Source organism: Harmonia axyridis, chromosome 2, assembly GCF_914767665.1.
Source record: "Harmonia axyridis chromosome 2, icHarAxyr1.1, whole genome shotgun sequence".
In the NCBI taxonomy this organism is placed as follows: Eukaryota; Metazoa; Arthropoda; class Insecta; order Coleoptera; family Coccinellidae; genus Harmonia; species Harmonia axyridis.
The window spans coordinates 53,661,627-53,685,490 of record NC_059502.1 but is presented as its reverse complement, the minus strand read 5'-3'; the positions used below and the strand labels follow the sequence as shown (position 1 = coordinate 53,685,490).

The 23,864-nt window shown below is 32.4% G+C and overlaps 1 protein-coding gene across 3 annotated transcripts in view; it reads right to left on the bottom strand.

The window, feature by feature from the left end:
* Positions 1-14,216: 14,216 nt before the first annotated feature.
* The window catches only part of LOC123673603 (probable E3 ubiquitin-protein ligase rbrA), a 33,522-nt gene continuing 23,874 nt past the window's right edge, over positions 14,217-23,864 (bottom strand). For all 3 annotated transcript variants that reach the window (XM_045608187.1, XM_045608186.1, XM_045608188.1), the window contains 2 exons: positions 22,121-22,261; positions 14,217-14,996 (listed from right to left, as the gene is read on the bottom strand). In XM_045608187.1, coding sequence (XP_045464143.1) covers positions 14,840-14,996; positions 22,121-22,261 — 298 coding nt within the window. In that variant the 3' untranslated portion in view covers positions 14,217-14,839. The remainder of the gene's footprint in view (positions 14,997-22,120; positions 22,262-23,864) is intronic.

The window sequence follows — 23,864 nt, the reverse complement described above, 5'->3', positions numbered from 1 at the left end:
TTTGTCTGGTGGTTGTATGAAAATTACTCTTGTGAGGTGTGTAGAGGTGTTGATTTGTCTACTTCACACAGTATTTTGTAGACCTCTGACGTACTTGATCGGTCTCTAAGGTATGCTCTTTCTATTTGCCTATGAGTAAATTCCATGATGTCCAGCAAATCCCTATCTCATTTATTTCTTGGCAGTGTTGTCCTTTCGATGCTGCTTTTCGGATGCCTGTTTTGCTCCATGGAACTATACCGAAAGAGTATGTTAAAATTGAATATGCATATGTATTGATGGTTCTCGACATGTTCTTGGCTTGGATTTTTTTTGATTTTCCTAATAGTTGTTAAGTCTTCATTCTTTTATGGTTGATTCGTCAGTTTTGTTTCAATCCGAGATATATGTAAAGATCGTTAGTTTAATTGCTAATTTTTTTAATAACGATACTCACAATTATTATTAAGACATGAAAACTGGCCCAGTTATTCTCAAGTTGCTTAGCTGACATCGTTATAAACGTATAGATTTCTCTTACTGTTAAAATGTTTACAATCAAGACATTTTGGATAGATCTCAGAATTTTGCCCATACAAATTTATTGTCTCTGATATTTGATCGTCTCGGTTCTTCCTTGACAGAAATTCCTCTTGAGATTTAGAATGAAAAAACAGATTTGTTCCCTGTTATACCGGTTATAGAAGCCATAAAATTGGTGGAAGATTTATCACTTCGAAAAATTACCAATTCGATAATAAAACGAGAAGTGATTTTAAACGTTTTCCCACAAGAGAATCATTTTATGTTCGACGGTACGTCTTACTTTTATGAAAACGGCCTTACTATGGAAAATCAATTGAGTCTGTTATTATCCAAGATATTAACGGATTCTCTGAAGACTAGATAAATCTAAGGTATCTATTTATTCTGTTTTTCAAATATTAACTCTTATATTAGTCATTTTAGGTATGGGGTTTACTTAAGTAACCCGCACTCTTTTTATACGAGAAATCGACTGAAATAATTAAAAATATAGGTTCTAATTTGAGAATCTTGAGATTTGATTTGAGTTGACCAAGTTAATGATCTTGTGATAAACACCCTGTACATTTTTTATGCAAACTGCAAACAGTCTTATAATACTTCGTTTCTGAGATTCGAGAATGAAAAAGTTTTTTCGAAAAACGTTATTCTGCAGAAATATTCAAAAAATGTGAGTCTCCGTCGCCACTATTTTTTTCATAAGAATCCCATTAACTCATGAACCGTTGAGTTTTACCCAAAGTATGGCATATAGCTGAAATTTTCATCAAAAAAGCTTTATAATGATTCAATAATATACTGGGTGTGTCATTTGAAATAAAGAAGAAGCAGTCTATTTCCGATATAACCGGAAGTTGTAGAGATCTGAAAATATTTAGGGAGAAAGATCATTGTCTCAAACCCCAACATGAAAATTTTCAGGACAAAACTGTGATCAGTTTTCTATAAACTGCTAATAGGCCATCGCGGTGAATCCCCCTGTATATTACTGTTCCAGATCCGTATCGATAGCAGGTATTTTGAAAAAGTTAGTAGATCAAGCTAGATCGGCTAGATCTAAAAAGTTAAAACAGGGTGTTTTTTTTAGAGCTATAGAACTTTAAATTGTAATAAAACAACGATGGATAAAACGATTGACATGAATTTTATTTATCCGCAAGATAATCTTGTGGCATTACATTTTAAATATGATTTCAGGCATATGACTGCCACGGCTGGCTCGGATGTAGTCCAATGTAGACGTCCAATTTTTGATGACTTTTTCCAACATTTGTGGCCGTATATCGGCAACAACACGGCGAATATTGTCTTCCAAATGGTCAAGGGTTTGTGGCTTATCCGCACAGTCCAATGACTTCACATAGCCCCACAGAAAGTAGTATAGCGGTGTTAAATCACAAGATCATGGAGGCCAATCCACAGGTCCAAAACGTGAAATTAGGCGGTCACCAAACGTGTCTTTCAATAAATCGATTGTGGCACGAGCTGTGTGACATGTTGCGCCGTCTTTTCGGAACCACAGCTCCTGGACATCATGGTTGTTCAATTCAGGAATGGAAAAGTTAGTAATCATGGCTCTATACCGATCACCATTGACTGTAACGTTCAGGCCATTATCGTTTTTGAAGAAGTACGGACCAATGATTCCACCAGCCCATAAAGCGCACCAAACAGTCAGTTTTTCTGGATATAACGGTGTTTCGACATATACTTGAGGATTAGCTTCACTCCAAATGCGGCAGTTTTGTTTGTTGACGTAACCATTCAACCAAAAGTGCGCTTCATCGCTAAACAAAATAAAATGGACGTAGTGCGCGATACGTATTCCGCACAGAACCATTATTTTCGAAATGAAATTGCACTATTTGCTAGCGTTGTTCAGGCGTGAGTCTATTCATGATGAATTGCCAAACCAAACTGAGAATAAATCACTTGACAGCTGTTGAATCGGTCGCCATCTTGAACAGTAATGCCAATTTAAAGTTATATATCTCGAAAAAAAACACCCGTTAGATCAATAGCAGTAGATTCACAAGTTCTGTACTGATATCAATAGATCCAGAATCGATAGATCCACGTCTGATATTAAAAACTCCACCTATACAAATAATATTTTTGTAAATTTGTATTGTTCAATTTTGTATATTTGTATTGTTCAATCTATTAAATCCTACAAGGGTAGTAAATATATTTTGTAGAAACAATAATTTTATAGAAAAAAATCTTAAAAAATTGATAAAAGAATAAGAATTAAAAAATATTTCAGTATGTACAGTCAAATAAATAATATCCACACATATATGTTTTAGTAGTATAAGACAAATTACACAATTACAAACAACTCAAATTATAAGGTCTGTGGAGGTATTCGTCCACCATGTAGGTAGTAGCCTTTTTGCTGCAGCTTCCTTTCGAGTACTATTTTCAATTTCTAATGAATTTATCTGGTACTACGTATGGTGGAAACTGTTTCCATAGAAGCTCTCCTTGTGGTCATAAATATAGACAATACAAGTTCGTATAAACAAAGACGATAGAGAGATACCACACATTTTATTGATCAGGAAATAATTAACGTCTTGACGAAATTACAATTTGGCCATGAATTCAAATAGGTGGGTAACTGAAATATTCACAACGACGGTGAGACAAATCAATTTTTTTCAATTTTTTATATACTCAATTCGAGGTCAAAAGACAGAGATAGTCGTGATTCGTAATCACTGCGACGCAGGGAGGTGACCCCGATCTGGTATGGGGTGAATTTGGCAGAGGGGCCGCAGCAAGAAATAGGTCAAGATGGATACAAAGACCGCATTGAATCCGTGCTATCCACGTGTATCACGTTTAATTTTTCTTCTTTTGCTAACACTGACTACACACATGAAATGTGGAGGTATAGTACATAATGCAAGCAATCAAGCAATCTAACAATACATTTTTTAAACCCTTACTAATTGGGTACTCTATGGTAATAATCAAACACATATACAGGATGATTCACAGGGATGGCCTATTAGAAGTTTATGGAAAACTTATAAAAATTTTGAGCTGAAAATTTTCATATTGAAGTTTGAGACAATGATCTTTCTCCCTAAAATATTCTCAGAACTCTACAACTTTCGGTTATACCGGTAACAGATTACTACTTCCTTATTTCAAATACCCAGTATATTATTGCGTTATTAGATAGCTTTTTTGACGTCAATTTGCCATACCTTAGGTAAAAACCCAACGGTTTATGATTTAATGGTATTCTTATGAAAAAAATTATGAGGGCTCGCATTGTTTGAATTTTTCGGCAGAAAAAGCTTTTTTCGATTCTGCAAATACTATTATAAGACTGTTTGCGGTTTGGACCAAAAATGTACGGGGTGTTCATACGAAGATTATGAACTTGGACAACTTAAATTCATCAATACTCAAGATTTTCAAATTAGAACCTACTTCATTATCTAGACTTGAATACCTAAAAATTAAAACAATGTATTAATACTAGAGTTATAAGTGAAAAATTGATTTTTTCAAACTTTAACACCCCGTATAATTCAGTGGCGTATACATCTGATTTCAGGTTTTTTCAAAAACTGAAAGTTATTAGGTAACAACAGGATAAAAAAAAATGAAAAAAAAACTAGAGATTATTTTCTTACATTCGCTGAACCTGAATTCCGCTCCTGATCAGGGAAATTCTATCGAATTTGTTGTAATAGAAATAAGGAAGTAAGAAGACAAGGAAAATTTGGTTCGTAAACTATTTTTACTGTGCACAAAATCCTGTTCAAATTCTGCATAAAAAATGAGGAAAGCACTGACATGAAGTTAGAAGCGGTGCACTTGTTCATTTATGCGCCAATTGCTCCCTACGAGACCGCAGAACTGTGTATGTATAGGTATATATTGGGTGTAATTGGAGCATGAATGAACTAGCGCTCAAAAGTCTCTGATTTCCCGTCAGTGCTCCTTCATCTTTTAGATATACGCTCTGTTAGTGATGACGTCACACACCGCCATTTTAGTTCTCCTGTCAGTGTTCGGAATCCAAACAAACAAATTGTCATTCAAATTAGTACGTTGTCGTTGAAGAAATTGGCCTATTTTGATAAATAAGATTATTTAAGCTAAGATTTTACTATTAATTAATAGACAAAAGAAACGAGATTAATGCCAGTAAGTTCGAACTTGAAGTTCAACTAATAAACACGGCTTTTTACAAAATCTGGGGAATGATACATGATTCAAACTTACTGGTATTAACCTCGTTCCTTCTGTCTATCAATTAATACTGAAATCGTTCCTCAAATACTCTTATTTATGAAAATAAGCCAATTCCTTCAACGACACTGTACTTGTTTGAATGATAATTCATTTGTTTGGATTCCGAACACTGACAGGAGAACCAGAAATGGCGGTGTGTGACGACACACTAATAGAGCGTATTCTGCGTGAATTTTCTATGTTTCTGACGTCGTCATCTTGATCTGAAATGACTTCAATGTTATCGAGATACCAATATTTGGCTCACAGTAATCAACAATTTTTTTTCGATCTCCTTTTTTACAACATATGAAATGTTTCCTTTGCAACTTCTGATGTTCCGTGAACAGTAAATTCATTTTTCTCGAAAAACTGTACTTCCTAGTGAATTTTAAAAAGGAGATCCTTTTTGTGAAGAAAAACCGGGAAAAGCAAGAAATGGAAATGGTTCTAAATAGATAAAGCGGAAATAAGTTATTTTACTTTTTAATCATCAAGATGAATTTCCGACAAGGTTCTAAATAGCCCTCATCTTCATTGGCGTAGAAGACGTAGAGGGGCGACTGCGAAGACACGATTAACAACTCCACTGAGATATTGTAGGAACTCAACTAAAACATGAACATATTATAAATCCTCTGAATACAATATCCTACAAAACTCAAACGATTACTATCCCAACTCGTTTAAAATTAATGAAAATAAATGAAAAAAAATTCAAGTTCAACAACCTGCATCTCCAAAGGGATTCGAGATTCATTTGAAATCACTTCTTATTTTAAGTAGGTAGACCTGGATTTTTGAATCGTACATATACTCAAAAAATCTCAACACTATCGGATGTTTTATCATATAGGACCTAGGTAGAAATATTAGGTAATTGTTTTCCAATATTTTCCTTGAATTTTCTGTAGTTTTGTTGATGTGATCAGCCTGAAATTGTGAACATAGCATGAAATTTTTATTCAAAATGAACACCCAAAATCTCAACTCTATCGGTTCCCTAATAACAAAAATATTGATTAATTTTGTTTTTGGTTCCAAATACTTCCCATTAATTTATAAGGATGTATCAATTGAAAGGAGATTATTTGGAATCTAGTAGAAAAGAAATATCTGTTGAGCCGTCTATCTTTGTGCGCAGAATGTTTTCCACTGTTTCAACCAATAATTGGACAATTCAGGACTAAAATTTCAAGTGAATGATTAATACTAATACGAGTAAAACGGATGAAAACTCGATAACAGAGACATCTGTGACAATTCGTAAAAAATTGTTCATACAACACTTTTTGTATTTTTTGCCGTAGAATACGATTGTGCAATAAAAACAGGGGTTAGGTACCATTTGAATTCACAAAGTTGACGCCCATACCCCCACAGGGGGTGATTAAATAGAAGAGGTTTAGGGTTTAGGCATAAGTGGACAAAACCATTAACTTTTTATTCGAAACATTTTTCCGTAAGATGTCTCCTTTTCAATTTTTGACAGATTCAACTTCAAAAATTCACCCAGTAAATCGGTTTATTCATTTATTGATTTTCCATGGTGAAGCCAAAAACTATCAAACATTGTGTCGAAGATCGAAATTTGAAGAACCGCTACATAGAGGAAAGGAACTGGATAGAGACAATGAAGAAGAGTCCGTTAGGTTCATGGAGCGCCAACAGTTTCGAAATAGATTTATGTGATTATTATTCTTGTAGCATCGTACACGTGTCTTCAGTCGTATAAAGCCTAAGGAAGTAGGTCAAACATCAAACCGCCTGTAATTTCTATTGAATCACACGTCATGGTTCTCCTAGTAGGCAACAGGGTTGCCAGATGTAATCGTAGAGTTTCCTTCGGTTCTGCTTTCCACAGTTTCCACCTATAGAAGATTTCGGTATTCCTAAATTAACGGTACAAACAAAAATGATATATTCCTTAAATAATTTTAAGGAAACAGTCCTATATACATGGACTCACAAGCGCTTTGTTTCCGAGATACAGGGTGTTAACTTTAATATTTTTTCGAGATTTTTCTGTTAGCATCTGCAATTCAGAAGATATTTATCTGAATTTTGGTATATATACAGCAAATAAGAGTTTAAATCACTTAATATGCCAATTTCAAATTCAAATCTACAGAGTGATATTTTTTCCGGAGCAGTGCTCGCTTTTTTCCTCCAGAATTTTTGTTTTGGCGGAGCAGTGTAGTTTAAAAATATGTAGAAAGAAACTTGGTGCCTTATAGTTTTGTCGTATCTGTTACGAGAAAAAAAATCAAACACTCATCTCGAAATCCTCAGGAAAATCCAGTTAACTGTGATGAATAAATAAATTATTAGTTTTTGTGTTTATTTTGCCGATCTCTAAAATTGATTCCTAAAATACTTCTATACTCTGTACAAACTATACAAACTGTAGGACTTCGCGTAGGAAAATATATTATACTTAATATGAACACCAACACGTGGCTATTCAGTTCAAAACGAAATTAGAGATATTTCTTCTTAAAAATCACCGATTTTTATGGGGTTTTCACATCATTTCCTCAAACAATAATCTACATGAAAGAAAGTAAATATTTTCAATTAGCTAATGAAAATTGAAAATAAATTTTTGGTTACCTACTTTTTGTTTTTCGAAAAAAAAATTGATGATATGTGCATTGTACAAAGCAGTGATATATTTTCAAAATATTTGTGAAAAAAAACCTATAAAAAATCATTACAAAAGAGATAAAACCACAATTTTGTAAAAATTGTCGTACAGTGCTGCCCTCTACATATTTGCTTTGAATAAAGAAAGAAGATAAAGTGAATGTACTTCGTACACCGTACAAAGTTTGGTCATCACAGGAGCTCCAGAGGGGAAATGAATGAGTACCAACGTTTGACCGATATGCAAAAAAACCACGTGGTGGTAATACCTCTCAATTAAGTATCTATATTCTCAATAAATTTGGTTCTGAGGAAATAAGATGTTTTTGTACATAAACATGTGTTTCAAGATATTTTTTGGTTTCTTAAATGTTTTATCAGTTTTTAAGATATTAAAGTCATCTTTCTAAGGGCTAATATCTTTCAGTGATTTTTTCAGGGGTCAGGCCCTTATTTTTCATCCTTTTTTCACTTTTTCATGGTACCTATCTACATCAATGGTATATGGTATATGTTATGAAATACGAAATTAATGTTTTGTTCAGATTTAACTTGCGTCTACAGGACAACAGTTGGCTTAATCAGCCAATGCCCTTCCTGCAAACAACCAAAAAAATCGAAACAAATCAGTCTGTTCTCTGAAAGATATTCTGTAGTTCGGAGGGTTAACTTAACAAAAAAATGGATTAGTTAATTCGTTTTTCAAATGCAATTCAGTCTAGATATATAATTTTTCCGGGAAAATTTCTCGGTTGTAATATCAAAAAGTTTGTTGCTTGGGAATTGTCAGAAACCAACAAACCCTAATATTAAAATCGTGAAATTTTACCTGCTTAAATTTCATCTCAACTAGTGGTAATATGACAATGTTTGAGAAAACAGCAATTTTGAAGAAAAATCAAGTTTCGAGGATTAAATTAAAAAATATTGATCTTTTTAATTAATTTTTTAAGTTGAAATTACAATTGTTATACATAGTTAATTATACGGTGATTATAACTGTCGATTTCATCAGATTGAATCCGATCTGTTGAAAAATCTGATCACTGATACCAGTAAAGATATATGTATATATGCTTGTCCTCTCTAGGATTTTCAACAAGTTTCAAATGATGTTCTGTATACTTAGATTTTGTTTTGAAGAGTGTGCTCTCGAATTTTAATTAACTCTTATCCAATAAATCCTTTCTAGGCCAATGCTGAAATGGCAGATGCTTTATGGGAATCGTTCGTTATTTTCAACTTTTTCTTGCACATTCCAATATTTTTCACAGATGTTGTTATCCATTTTGTTATTATAAGTTTATCTCTAAAGGCATGTTCTAGTAACAATTTTCTCTTTTCCAATTCGAATATGTAGTTAAAGAAGTCTGTCAGTTGATACATTTGCATTTGTCGATCTTTTTTCATGAGTTTAAGACGAGGGTCGAGAAGCTCATGGGAAGTCATTGGATAGTCATGAGAAGTCACGAGAAGTCATGGGTATAGTCATTGGAAGTTATGGGAAGTCATGTGTACAAATTTGGGGTACCTTTTCGCCCCTCGCATATTAAGATATAAGCGCATGGGACATGAACCTTCATTTCTTTATTTATCACTAACCACACACTATTCGATAAGTTTTTTGGGAAGTTTGGAAAATATTGAGTTACATTCCACTCGCCCATTGTAGTTGTCTGGAAGATCTGGTATTTTTTTTGTCATTTTTCCTTTGACTTTTTCTATAATCTGCCATGCATTCGCGATGATAGACACATGCTGATTTTATTAGGTACTTCCAAAAAGTCTTTTTGGAAGTACCTGATTAAATCAGCAATTAGCTACCTCAATGCCACACAAGACAATTCAAAGGTGTATCTATAGGTATATGAAATAATTTCTTTCGGTTGACCATTCTCGAAAATCTTAGATCGAGAAAGCTTTGGAACTTTAATTTATTTTTCTGGTGAAGTTTTCTGCTGTTTGTGCTTTAAATCCTTAGCCAACAAAGCTGATTTCAAATGTAAACCTTGGAACGGATGGATCGGCTTATCATATTCTTCAAAAAACTTTTCTTGAATCACCAATGCAGTGGTGTTCCATAAATATTTCACACTGGATTCTTTATAATCTTAACAGTTTTTCTTCTTTATATAAAAAGCGTATTCTCCTTAATAATATATGCGAGTTTTTTTGGAGTTATTTGGGAAAGTTTCTGTTTAGCAATTACGAAAACTAATACCACACAGACGTTCTTATTTTCCTCGTATTAAGAGGAACAAATTTCGCAATTTTATTCTGAATTTTTTTCAAGGAACTAGGCACTTCCGATTATCAACTTCTTGGTGGCTCAAAGCGCGCACAAATAAAATAACTAAAAATCGAAAATTATAGTAAAAATAAAAATGCTGAAATAGAAATACAATGCATTCCATTGAAAATGAATGGTATAGAAGCAAACAATCATATCTATTAGAGTCAAAAAAGTACCTACCGATATGACATATTACACTGAAGCTCAGTTGAAACCGATGTTGTTTCTCATTCATAAAAACTATGCTTATAATCAAAAAAATCGCTAAAAATAACATAAGTAATCACAAAATTAAAAACGTGTAATGTGTAGGTATACTGTGTACTAAATACAATAATTTTCATTTCCCAACCCTATCTCCAATAATTTTGAGTTCCTATTCAATAGTCCATATGACTGTAGAGTGTTCCATTTCCAATTATTTATTGGAGTCCCAAAATATTAGGCCAATTGAAAAGTCCCCGGTCTGATGCACAGATGGCGGTGCTAGTATTTAATCCATACGTGTCAATTTTGAGTATTGTGTAGCTATTGTTGTTATTTGAAATTTCGTGTGCTGATAAAATATTGTTTTTTGAAGGGAAAAAATACAGTTGAAGCAAAATCTTGGCTTGATAAAGAGTTTCCGGCGTCTGCACCAAGAAAATCAACCATCGTTGATTGGTATGTTAAGTTTAAACGTTGTGAAATGAGCACCGAATATGGCGAACGCAGTGGACGCCCAAAAGAAGCTGTCACCGACGAAAAAATCAATAAAGTTCACAAAATAATTTTGAATGACCGTAAAGTGAAGTTGATCGAGAAAGCAGACATTGTGAAGATCATCTGAACGTGTGCATCATATCATTCACGAATATTTGTACATGAGAAAGCTATGTGCGAAATGAGTGCCACGCGAGCTCATAATCGATTAAAAGCAACAACGTGTTAATGATTCTGGGCAGTGTTTGAAGCTGTTTAAGTGCAATAAACCTGAATTTTTTGTGTCGATATGTAACAATTGATGAAACATGGCTTAATCATTTCACTCCGGAGTCCAATCGACAGTCAGCTGAGTGGACTGCACACGATGAACCGAATCCAAAGAGAGGAAAAAACACAACCGTCAGCTTGGAAGGTTATGGCATCAGTATTCTGGGATGCGCAATGTATAATAATCATTGATTACCTCCAAAAGAGGCAGACCATCAACAGCGATTATCATATATTGTTATTGGGTCGTTTAAACGATGAAATCGTTAAAAAACGGCCCCATTCGAAGAAAAAAAGTGCTGTTTCATCAAGACAATGCGCCGTGTCAAAAATAAATTAAAACAACAATGGCAAAATTGTATGAATTGGGCTTCGAATTGCTTCTGCATCCACCGTATTCGCCAGATCTGGCGACTTTTTCCTGTTCTCAGACCTCAAAAGAATGTTCGCTGGAAAGAAATTTAGCGCCAATAAAGAAGTAATCGCCGAAACTGAGGCCAATTTCGAAGTGAAAAACAAATCGTACTACAAAAATGGTACCGAAATATTAGAAGATCGCCGCTTTAATCGCTGTATCGCTCTCGAAGGCAACTATGTTGAATAATAAAATCGAATTTTGACAAAAAAATGTGTTTTACTATGGTAGACCGGGGACTTTTCAATTGACCTGTTATTTGGAATTATCAAGTTGATTCAATACTCTTTCTCCGTTTGATACTTTCATTCGAAAAAATACTCTTAATGTATATCCATGAGGCTTCCACATAGCGTGTTCTATTACACAAACCAGAATCAGGAGAAACGGAACGATTTGGCAACCATCTCAAATCCACATAAAGGGGTCGCAGATAGCAGAGCTCTTATGCCGTCATTTTAGGAATTCATGGCCTCAATTCCCGCTTTAACTATTAATTTTGCCTTTGTTCTTCGCTGTAATCCAATATTGTTAAAGAAAATCTACAACGAATCTAATATTTATTATTATACATATTATTATATGTCATAAGTATCCGATGATTTTGGTTCATTATCACCAAGATTGAATCTTTGAAGAATGACAATTTTTTTTAGATAGGTATACCCAAATTCACTGCGGTGAATTCACGAGAACTATAGAGGCTATTTGTCCAACTCGGCCTGACGGCCTCGTCGGACAATTTTTGCACGAGTTGCATACAACATTTTTTCTACGTTCATGCAAAAAGCAAAAAATGATTTATTGAGGTGCGGCACTAGGTGTAGGAAAATGAAAAGCGCAACTTGAATACTTTATTATTAATATCGATTTGCATTGAAACAGGAACTAATACGTTACGAACAATTTAACTCAAACTTTATTTTTACCCTCAATGTTGAAAGTGAATGAACAATTGGTGCAATTTTTAATATGAATATTTCGTAGTGAAATACTTTTTGAATCCACTTCTTGATTTGTTACTGCTGTAAACGTACTAGTACTAGGTAACTGTACATCGTTATTTCCTTCAGGCTAAAATATTTGTTTGTCATGATGACAGCACGTTGAAGTAGAATGACAGATGAGTGCAATAAAAACTTTATTGCACTAGTGCAATAAAGAACTTTTTTTTCCAATAAATATAGTTCAATAAAGTTTTGCTTTTTGCATGAATGTAGAAAAAGCAACTAATAACTGTATTAAACAGCGTCCATCCTAATTTGAGTAATGTCAAACAGATAAAAAAGGTGTTGGTCGACCTGAATTCTGACATTGCAGGGGAAAAGTTCGGTTGAATTTTTGACTCAAGCATCAAAAAAAGTCCTGTCCTGGAGGCATGCGCATTTTAAGCACGCGCGGTCAGGCTTAGAAATATGCACGAAAATCGCCTAGTGTGATTTAGGTTTGAACATTCTCTGCAAATTAGGATATAACTGATTTTACCAGTTCCTATATATTAGCTTACTTTCTTATCTTCTCTGTCTTTCTTCGTGTTGAAGTTGAAATGGACTCCTATTTCATGAAGTTCAAAGGAGCCTTCTTGATAAAGGTTTATTCAATGTAAATGTCTGATTATTACAGATTGTGTAAATGTAAAACTTCCCTTTCAAATTTACGTATTTATTCCTATTCGCCCTGAAATATACAATTCCAACAGGCAAAACCTAAAGGTCTATTCATATTATCCGACACGTATCGTTTCAGACACCAAGTGAATCGATTGTCGGAACGGAGAGCGCGTTCATATACCCATTCAAGGAGCGTTTCAGTTTGATTCAGGCAGTGGATAAATTGAGGTACGAAAAAATGTTAAAACTTTCTCGTAAAAAACTATGTGCTATTGCATTATTACTGGATGAAGATGAAACAAGAAAAAATTCAGTAAGAAGATTTAGTGTACACCCAATATTCAAAAACAGAAAATATGAAGGTGAATATTGGACCTTGTACAAAGAACTGGTTGAAGACGATGTAAAGTATCATGCTTATTTTAGAATGAATAGAATTCAGTTTGAATATATTCTAAATAAAATAACGTCTTTGAATAAAAAGCAATTGCCCTCTAAATTTTTTCTTTTCATTAGTATCATGATACAATCTGTGATTGAGATTATATAGAATTGCCTGCTCACGCATATATTAATTTTTCGGAATCCATTACCAACGAAAATTACATGTTCCAGAACTAAACGCAACTGCCTGCTATTTCACATTATCCGTTCAGACACGTTCGTACAAACGATCGGTGACGGACAATGTGAATTACTTCATATTGAGATGTCTAAAAACCTGGTGTTTGGACTGATTAGATTTTGTTTTGCCAATTTTGATTGGTTGGGATAGGCTTTTAATTAAGTTATCCTGTCAAAATCAAAGGAAAAAATATTGAAATGAAAAGTATGACATTGCGGCGCCGCCACGAAATAAAACTAATATTTTCAATATGGTCGAATGTCATTCCATTCAAAAATTGACGAGTGCATTCACCATATATACTTTATATGAAACGCATCAAATGATATTTGTCGTAAACGATACGTTTCGGATAATATGAATCGATCTTGAAGAAAAAACTAAATTATACAATTGAATGAAACAGCTTATAAATTAAATATGGAACATATTCCATATATAGGCAGATACAACAATTGGTGTCTCTGATATATGCATTTATCTGCCAAAACATACAATTTGATTCTTTAGTTTTGGTTAGGTCTCAAATTCAAATCAGCAAACAGATGTGAAAGTTTTGTGTTAGTGTATTTAGTGTTTTTGAATTCTAAGACAGGGTATTAAAATTCAATTCCTTTTCAAAGAAGAGGAAAAATTGTATTGAAGGACACAAAAATTCCAATACTTCCGTCAGTCATTTGGCTACAGTTCTCAGACAATATTTTGGTAAAAAATCTGCAATGTTGCCAAACTAAACATAATGAAACCATGAATGAATGAAATTAATTACGACACTCCAACCTACATCTTGAAAAATAATTGAATTGAGTGAGGTAACTTTATGACAACTAGATTAATAGAGTATAGTGGTGACATTACAAAAAAAAATCATTCTTGATCTGTTAAAACTTTTTTAATGATAAACAATATTTCATTATAAACTAACAATATTTCAGGAGTACAATTATCCAACAACAGAACAAATCTCATAATTTTTAAGAAAAGTAAAAAACTTAAATGTTAAACTGCATGGTCCAAATATAAAAATGCAATTACAGATAATATTTATACACAGACTAAATTCTCAAATACGGTCAATTTTCAATGGTTTCTGAGGGATTCAGTCAGCTTTTAATATATGATTTACAAACGTAAAAATCTTTTATAGAAAGAGAATTTTCATATTAACAGGGACCAAAGCTTTCAGATCACAATTATGAAAATATTAATATCAAAAACTCTATATTTCTAATAACTCATTCTAAACATATCTGTTACAAAAAAATAGGAAAACATATAATGAATAATTTCTGTTGGAGATTTTACTCAACATTCTCCAGCAGTTACATAACCATCAATTTGATCAAATATCAAGTAAAATCGAGTATTTTTCGCCCTTTGCCATCTAAAACACTTAATTTATCCAGAAGATCCATAGAGAAAAATATAAAATTGCATTCAATTCTTGTTATCGCAGAACTATTACATTATCACTTTCTTATTCTTCAAAGCTTCATTTACATTTGCTGAAAATATTCCACTAATCCAGCAGCTGGATCTATCTTCAGCAATTGAGGATTGTGGATTAATCCAAGCTCCTCTTTTGCTTTCACAGCAGATTTTATCACACGATCAGCATGGAACTTATTTAGGTCTTGGGTATACAAAGGACATCTGAAAAATCATAGTTGGGGATCTCTTTATACCATTATTCAATAAGTGCTTCAAAAATAAAGACCGATTGATGAAAATGTTGTCGTATTTCGAAAATTAATATAATTTATCTATCAAGTTTGATAATACTTTCTTACAGAGATAGCCATTTTAAAATTGAAAACTTTTGAGATAATTTATTCAAAAGGATCATTCTTCTCTAATATTTCCTTATAGAAAACTTTTAACTAACAAAATTAGTTTTATTTTGAATGATGATGTGAAAGCTATAAAGAAAAAACAATTTTTTTTAAATTTGTATCTGTATCAGAGCCCAATCTGGAAAAAATGTAAATGAAAAGTGTTTTAGAGGAATCTGTGGTTTTACCATTTAAATTCACTGTAATTAATAATGTACAACTTCAAGAATCACCCTGTACTAATCTATGTAGATTTTGCCTGTCCAAAACAGAGTTATTCAATGTACTAAGTTTAAAAATAATTAAAATATTCTTAGATTATCATTTCTTTTCTACTTCTAATGGTTTCCAAGTTATAGCCTCACTGATCCATGAAACTGTACAGGGTGGGCAAATTTCGATGTTTTAGCACTACAACTTTTAAACCAGGGGAGATAGACAAAATCTGATACCCACTTCTCGATCTCTTTTTCTGAGAAACTAACAAGGGTAGTATTCATTTTTGGCCACCTTCTTTTGTTTTGAGTTATAAGCGAAAATTGGAAAAATGGCGATATCGAAAAACATTTATATCTCTGCTAATACTGATGATAGAGCTCTGAAATTAAAACAGTATACAGGCACTTTTTTACTTAGAACCCAGTGGCGTGGTCGTATTTTCAAAAGAGTTTTTAACTACGAAGCTATGACCCAAAGTTATGTTTTTTCAAATGGGAACACTAGATTTTTGTGCCATTTTCAGAAAGCTTAATTTTTCCTAATTTCAAAAATATATAACATCGTATGATTCGTATTAAAATAAATAACAGAAAATGGTCAAAAACCTTTTTTTACTTAAGAGTCTCAATATTTCTATGGTTTCAACTATCGATGAGCACAGAAAAATTGAGCTTTCTATAAAAAGAACAGTGTCCTTCCGTCAATCTGATTATTTCTATGCTTTTCACTTATTTCTACAAAATTCGAATCTGTATTTATACAAATAGTTTCGAAAAGATAAATAAAGAAAAAAAGTTTCCTAGGTAGCTTGAACACAATTTCAAATATTCATCTATTGAAATATCGAGAAGAGGTGTCGAAAATTGTTGTCATTATTTGGTAAAATATTATTTCTTGTTTGTCCTTTCGTAAATTGTTGAGTTCAATCATATATCCATTGTTTCATATGCTGTTTAAAATGGATTGGTACTTGTACGTATTCATTCTGGAGACCTATGTAGTTAATCTTCTGATACTTGCATCTCAATACAACTATTTCGATTGAAAAATTCGATCTTGTGGTTTCTCCGTTATTTACAAATCAATTTTTAGATAAAAAATTCATGAAACATATCTAGATTCCAATTTTGTAGAAATAAGTGGAAAGCATAGAAATAATCAGATTGACTTAATGACACTGCTCTTGTTATAGAAAGCTCAATTTTTCTGTGTTCATCAACAGTTGAAACCATAGAAATATTAAGACTCTTAGGTGAAAAGAGGTTTTTGTCCATTTTCTATTATTTATATTGATCTGAATCATACAATGTTATATACTTTTGAAATCAGGAAAAATTAAGCTTTCAGAAAATGGCACAAAAATCTAGTGTTCCTATTTGAAAAAACATAATATTGGGTCATAGCATAGTATAAGGAAAGGATAGTAAGCCAACCGCCGTTTGACGGCAAGGAGCTGGTCACTTGGAGTCGCTTCTGTAGTTGGAACCAATGTTTTACGGGTTGCATATATCGAACACTATTGACTACCCAAAGTGGAGAAGTAACTCGATAATAGATGGCGCTGAATCATGAGCTATAGATGGCGCAGAAATAATACGAAAATTCATTCAGTGGCGTGGTTGAAAAGGGGTCGCATAACATTGCCAACAATTTTTATGTTATTATTAAGTTACCACTACATTTGAATATTCGAATATTCATTGAATATTTATTCGAATAATTGCGTTTTGCATTACGATAAAAGTTTGAATGATCACTTAACTCTCTATTCAGGAATAATTACAACAAATTGATAGATACAATTGAATTAAAATTATTCATATAATAGTAGAAAGTGGTTTCATCCGAAGAAATATGAATAGAATTGGGATATTATCAATGAAAAAAATATAAAAATTGGATATAAGATTCAAACATATGAATTTAGCAATAAAGAGTTCTAAAAATAATAATATAAGATTCCACATTCGAAATGTAATGCCGTCTTTTAAATCGTTGGTAAAGTTTTTTCATTTGAAACCTTGCTTTTCTGATCCCTATGCATTGTGATTTTTAGACATTTCTCTATTTCAGTGGTCAAAAATTTTTTTATTCTGAATTGAGAACCGACGAATCTTTCTATTCTTTTAAACCTGGGGTCTTGAAATGTACACACATCCTCCTCTAACTAAACTGAATCAGAAAAACAAAGTGTTTTGAATCATTCATAGAATTGAGGACGAAGTGTATTCTTGGAGGATTAAATGTTCTCAAAATCCGCTCTATCATTCTTTTTGTATCTGTATACCTGTAATGAATCTTATATAGGAACAAAATTGACACAAAAATATTCGAAAGGGTATCATAAATTACAAAGTTATATTGGACATTTTACCGGCTGGGATTTCCAAACTATCGGAAGAAATTCAATAAAGGGGATGAGTTTACATCCGTTTGTTCGTTCAACAGAATATTTTGGGTATTATACCTGTTTATTTCTAGGGATTCTAAGAGTGTTAGTCTTAAGCTCTTGTTTTCTAAATGAAGGATTTCAAAGTTATTATTGAAGGTATGGTCCCATTCTTTTAAGTGATTCGCCTAGGTTGAAAACGAACTATCAGATGTATAACTCTTTTGGTGTTCCTTTATCCTTTTATTGAAAGATCTTCCTGTTTGTCCAATATAAACCATAGGGCAATCATTACAGGTTAACTTGTTAATGAACATCTCTAAGTTGTTACTTGTTTTGAAGGATATTGTGTAATTGAATTTTGTCTTCAGGTATTTAGCAATCTTTTCAGAAATATTATTAACATAAGTTAACGAAAAAAATTAAGTATCAATACCATAAAATTAATAATATTTCTGAAAAGATTGCTAAATACCTGAAGACAAAATTTAATTACACAATATCCTTCAAAACAAGTAACAACTTAGAGATGTTCATTAAAAACAATAAAGACAAAACAGATAAAGAAAATAAATCCGGTGCCTACAAGTTAACCTGTAATGATTGCCCTATGGTTTATATTGGACAAACAGGAAGATCTTTCAATAAAAGGATAAAGGAACACCAAAAGAGTTATACATCTGATAGTTCGTTTTCAACCTACGCGAATCACTTAAAAGAATGGGACCATACCTTCAATAATAACTTTGAAATCCTTCATTTAGAAAACAAGAACCTTTGTACTCTTATCAGTTCAGAAATGTAGCCTGATTGAGCCACAGTGTGGCGAAACAATTGTTGCTAACAATTAAATAATATAGTGGAAATTAATTCGTTTTATTTTATTTATAATGAATTTCCGCCAAGTAAGGACCGAATCCATTAAATATGTATTTTAGTATATCCTGAAACATACTAACTATATTTATCTTAAAATGATAAGGAAATGCCAGGCGGCAAATTTTCAAAGTGCCTGTTATGGTTTATTACATCTCTTGTCGTTAGACACTTCTATCTTTTGAGCGTTTTCTTGTGTACCTCCAATTTCTTTTATTACAAGGTCAGAACGATTATTGAACGCATTACGACCCTAGGACCGGATCATAAAATACCATTTGGTACCTATTTTGCTCACTCTCAATTGAGCGGTAGTTTTTCTATAGAATTCAACATGTACTTGGGTAAATATCTTATTTTCTCCTTTCTTGTTATAAGAATAAAGTTAAAACCAGAAATCATGGTTCTGCACTTCTGCAGTTTTTGCCCATTCTTATATTATTTCTTGAGAAGGATGAGAAAGAAATCGTGAAATGAAATTGTTTCTCGTATATTTTCCATTCCTCTGAGGAATCAACAAACTGATTGAGTAATTGAAAAAAAAACTAATACTTGAAATATCCAGAAGCTATTTCAGATGCGCAATAAAAAAGAACCCTTTTTTTGTAAAACTTTAGAAATGTAATAATTTTCTCGAACAAAAGACAGTGGTGTAGAATAAGAATAGAAAAAGTATCAGATCGCTCCCCTATATTTACGCCACTGGATAATTTTGGCTGGCAATATTTACCTAATTTGTCTTCTCTTCTGTTTGTTTTATTTCGTGTGGATATTCAATTTATATATGAATAATCTTTTCAACTACCTTTGAAATATGATATGCAAATTGGTGAATATAAATATTCTATACGGTATAATTTCTCCCAATTTTTTTTGCTTTACTTGAAAAACTATGAAAAAGAGCTTGAAGATAGCAGTTGTGGCTATTAAAATACAGTTTGAGGTTTGTTTGAAGTAGTCCTATCAAAGCAGTGCAAATTTTTTCATAATAGCTACCCGTTGCAGATGTAATTTGTAACAATGCTAATTTTGAATGCTTATTGTGGGATTTCCATTCTCTGTATTGTATTGGGATTTGATTCTTGAGTCGATCTTGAATAAGCCTTTCTGTCAATGAATTTTTGAGCCCACATTTTTTATCCGTTGCAAGTTGCTACACGGTTTTTATATATAGTGACAAGGAAACCATCAAATATATGGGTCTCGGTACCTAATTTGTTATTTTTGCCAACTTCAAAGAAATAATTGCCAGTTAATTCATAATGATTATTGATGGTTGCAAGAGCATTCGCTCAGTATCTTCATGATTACAAGGTTTTATTGACTGAAACTGTGTGCTTTTCAAAGCATCAAATTCATTATCACCAGGGCAGCACTGAGACTCAATAACCCTCATCAATATCGTATAGTGTCTTATATCGGAAAAGCTTTATTCCCATAGAAAATTATTTTGTAAAGAATTGGTGCGGGTTGAATTCAAATGATAGAGAGTATCGAAAAAATACATCATATTGTTTCCTTCCAAGAACAAAAAAAAAATCAGAAACTTTTGATTTCTAATTCAGTAAAAATTGAGGAAATCTCTCTAAATTTTTATTGAATTAGAAATCGAAAGCTTCTGACCTGGTCGTAGCTAAATTCTTTAATGTATTTCTGACATCTAAATTCACCTTGATACTCACTTGTTACCATTTACTTGAATATTGAAGGGATTGAGGCAATAGGTCCTTTCTCAAATGCTGGATAAATAACAGATTTAGAACAAGATCTTGTAGAACTGATGTTAACCAGGGAGCTAAGAGTTTTAATTAAACACGGATAACAACGATTCTGATTTAAAAAATCATTTTCAGTTCTTTCTTCGTTAATGGTTGAGCTTGGATTTAATAAAGTAGCTTATTTACTTTATGAAAAAAACTGCACAGCACTAAGAGTGGCTATTTGCTTAGTATGTATAGAAGAACTAAAATTCCATCTGTCTCTACCAACTCTTGAACTTTTCTTTATAAAATTTCTTTTATTTGATATTAAAACTGAATTTTCCAATTTTCAAGTTTTTTCCTTCATTTTTACCAAAAAAGATGTATTACTAGGAAACCTCTAATATTTCAAGCTCCTGAGCTATATGAAAAATCCATTGATATGTTCAATCCACAAACTACAACCCGAAAATATTCATTTCAATTTTAAATATAAGGTAAATATAAAAATAAAACATGATTTTATTTATTTTCAACATCATTGAGATATTTCAATATAATTTGGTTGTTTAAGGTAAACTTTTCTTCAAATATTCATAAAAACATGGGCTGATTTTTCGGTCAGAAAATATTATTACAGTCGAATAATAAAATACATAACTCGAAGAATCGTAGAAGGTTGGGAAAAAATGATCGAAACCAACTGTCAAATGCTAAATATAGCTTTTGAGAAATTTCATTGGAACTTACGACATTAGGAAATAAATGTTGATAGAAACTTTACCTATTCTCACTCAATCTATAACAAAACGATGTCAATCGAATATTCTTCAAATACATTCAATTGCAATATCGATATCCCGCAAAATGGAGTTTATTCCATTCATAAATCCTGAAAAAACCTAGAGATATCATTTCATGACGACTGGACCTGATTAGTGATTTCATGATAACTTGTAGCATTGTACTTGTTTATCACAAATATACGCCACTGGCGTAAATTCTTATTGTAGAGCAGAAAAAATATCAAAATATAGAAATCTTCTTACCACTCTATTTCAAATGTTTTAGTTCTTCAAAATAACACCAATTCTTTCAGAGGGCTCCACTTTACGGACCAATTTTTTGACAGTAAAATTCGAGGCTTAACGTGAGTGCAACTAGATGGCGCTCAACATCAACAAAATCGAAAAAAGCACTACACTGGCTTACTATCCTTTCCTTATACTATGGTCATAGCTTCGTAATTAAAAACCCTATTGAAAATACGAGCACGCCACTGGATTCTAAGTAAAAAAGTGCCTGTATAATGTTTTAATTTCAGAGCTTTATCATCAGTATTAGCGGAGATATAAATGTTTTCAATATCGCAATTTTTCCAATTTTCGCTTATAACTCGAAAACAAAAGAAGGTGGCCAAAAATGAATACTACCCTTGTAAGTTTCTCAGAAAAAGAGACCGAGAATGGGGTATCAGATTTTGTCTATCTCCTCTGGTTTAAAAGTTGTGCTAAAACATCGAAATTTGCCCACCCTGTACAAGATTACCTTAAAGAAGGCAATCAGAGATAATTCAGACACTTATAGAATGCTCAATCATTTTAGAAAATGAAATTATATGTAAGTAATTGTTTCCCTCTAAATATTGGGTCACAATTTAGGAAATCTTATCCTTGATTTCCACACTCACTTATGGACAGGTTAATTAAAACTATCATTAGGATTAGTACTCTTTTCAGTTAATATTATAAAATAACTTACTTGTTTGCAGATATTTCACCAAAATGGTCATAACCTATATTATTGGCACCACAATAATAGCACATTTTCGCACCACAAGTACAAGTCATTTTGTTGCATCCTGATTCCTTCAAAAATGATTTCCGGCACTGCCAACATGTTCTAAAAAAAATATGCTTATTTCATCATCTGAGAGAAAGTACTGACTTGAAGTTAGGAGCTTTTGCGCCCCCATTCAAATGATTTGTATTCTTGTCATATTTAACAAGAACCTTCACTATTATTTTATGTAATGCCTGATGCACCAATGCAATACTGCAAAATTATCTGAATTTACCTCACGTTAAAGATGTGCTAAAAAACCGATGTGGCAAATACTATGACAGGCTAGAATCACACACAAATTCTCTCATCATACCAGTCCTGGAATAACCTAATAGAAGACTCGAGAGAACCTGGTCAATTGCGCTCAGATGAGGATAATTGGTCTTTCATTGGAAGAGTCCTCGCCACGCTAAATCGAGTGTATTGAAGTCCTTTGCTAAGTGATTAGCTTATAGAATACAATGTTATTTGATTGTTAATAAATTTAGAAAAAAAATTCATTAACTAACCCCAGATATTAGGATTTTATTAGTATACACACCGGCATAATTAGGGGAATGGACAAAATCTCAACAAAGTTTGGAGTTCATTTTCTCTTGATTCCATTGTTCTATTTCAGCCCTTCAGCTTCATTTCTCAAAAACAACAGTTTAAATGCTATCCTCAGTTACTTCGTTTTTTATTATATACAGGGGTGAACAAAAAAAATGAAAACTAAGGTTTTATTCAGATTGAATAGTCAACAGATAAGAATGTTTATGAATACTTATATCTTTGTTCATTGTATTAAAGAATGGCAATAATCAAATTGATTTCATTGATATAATATACTTTTTCATCAATATAATGAAATTTCATTTTTTAATGTATACTTTTATTCATTGATATTATAAATCCCTGCAGATCAATGTATTCTAAAATTGATATTGTTTTTTCAATGAAATATTCATTGGAAAGATAGATAGAACTTTGTTGATTAAATGTATAAAGTGGTACATTAACTACTTCAAACAATTTCAATGTACAGTAATACATTATTAGTACAACAGATGGAATGATGAACCGAAAATTGTAATAATGAATATTTGATTGGTTTAATGGAAGTTTTTTCCAGATTCAATGAAAACAATTCATCAATATGAAGAACGACTTTTCATTGTGAAGATGTTTCTGTTTATAGGTTGAAAAATTATGACTCAATTCATTAACACAATTATCTTTTTCAACCAAATTGGAACAGCTACAACAGGAAAATAAGAAGGCCAATGTAATAATTTTTGGAGTTCCTGAAACACGCAATTCGAATCCGACAGAGAATATCACTTAAATATGTAAAGATAAGAATATAAACATTGCAGAACGTGCAATATTAACATGCCATCGTCTAGGAAAAAAAGCTGAAAACAAAACAAGACCCATACTAATTCAATTCAGTGATGAATTTCATCGTAACCAATTCATATATTCCCGTAAACAATTCCTAGGTATAGTATATCCAAAGTCACTTGAACTGGTCTATAAAAACGCTTGGACATAGATGTGCCTTTGAAGTGGATGTAACGATCTGCTAAATACCGGGGTTTATTTGAAAGTATTGTTAGGCAATAAATTCACTGGCCTCAAAGGAATCTCTGGAAACTTGGACAAACCTTGTATAATA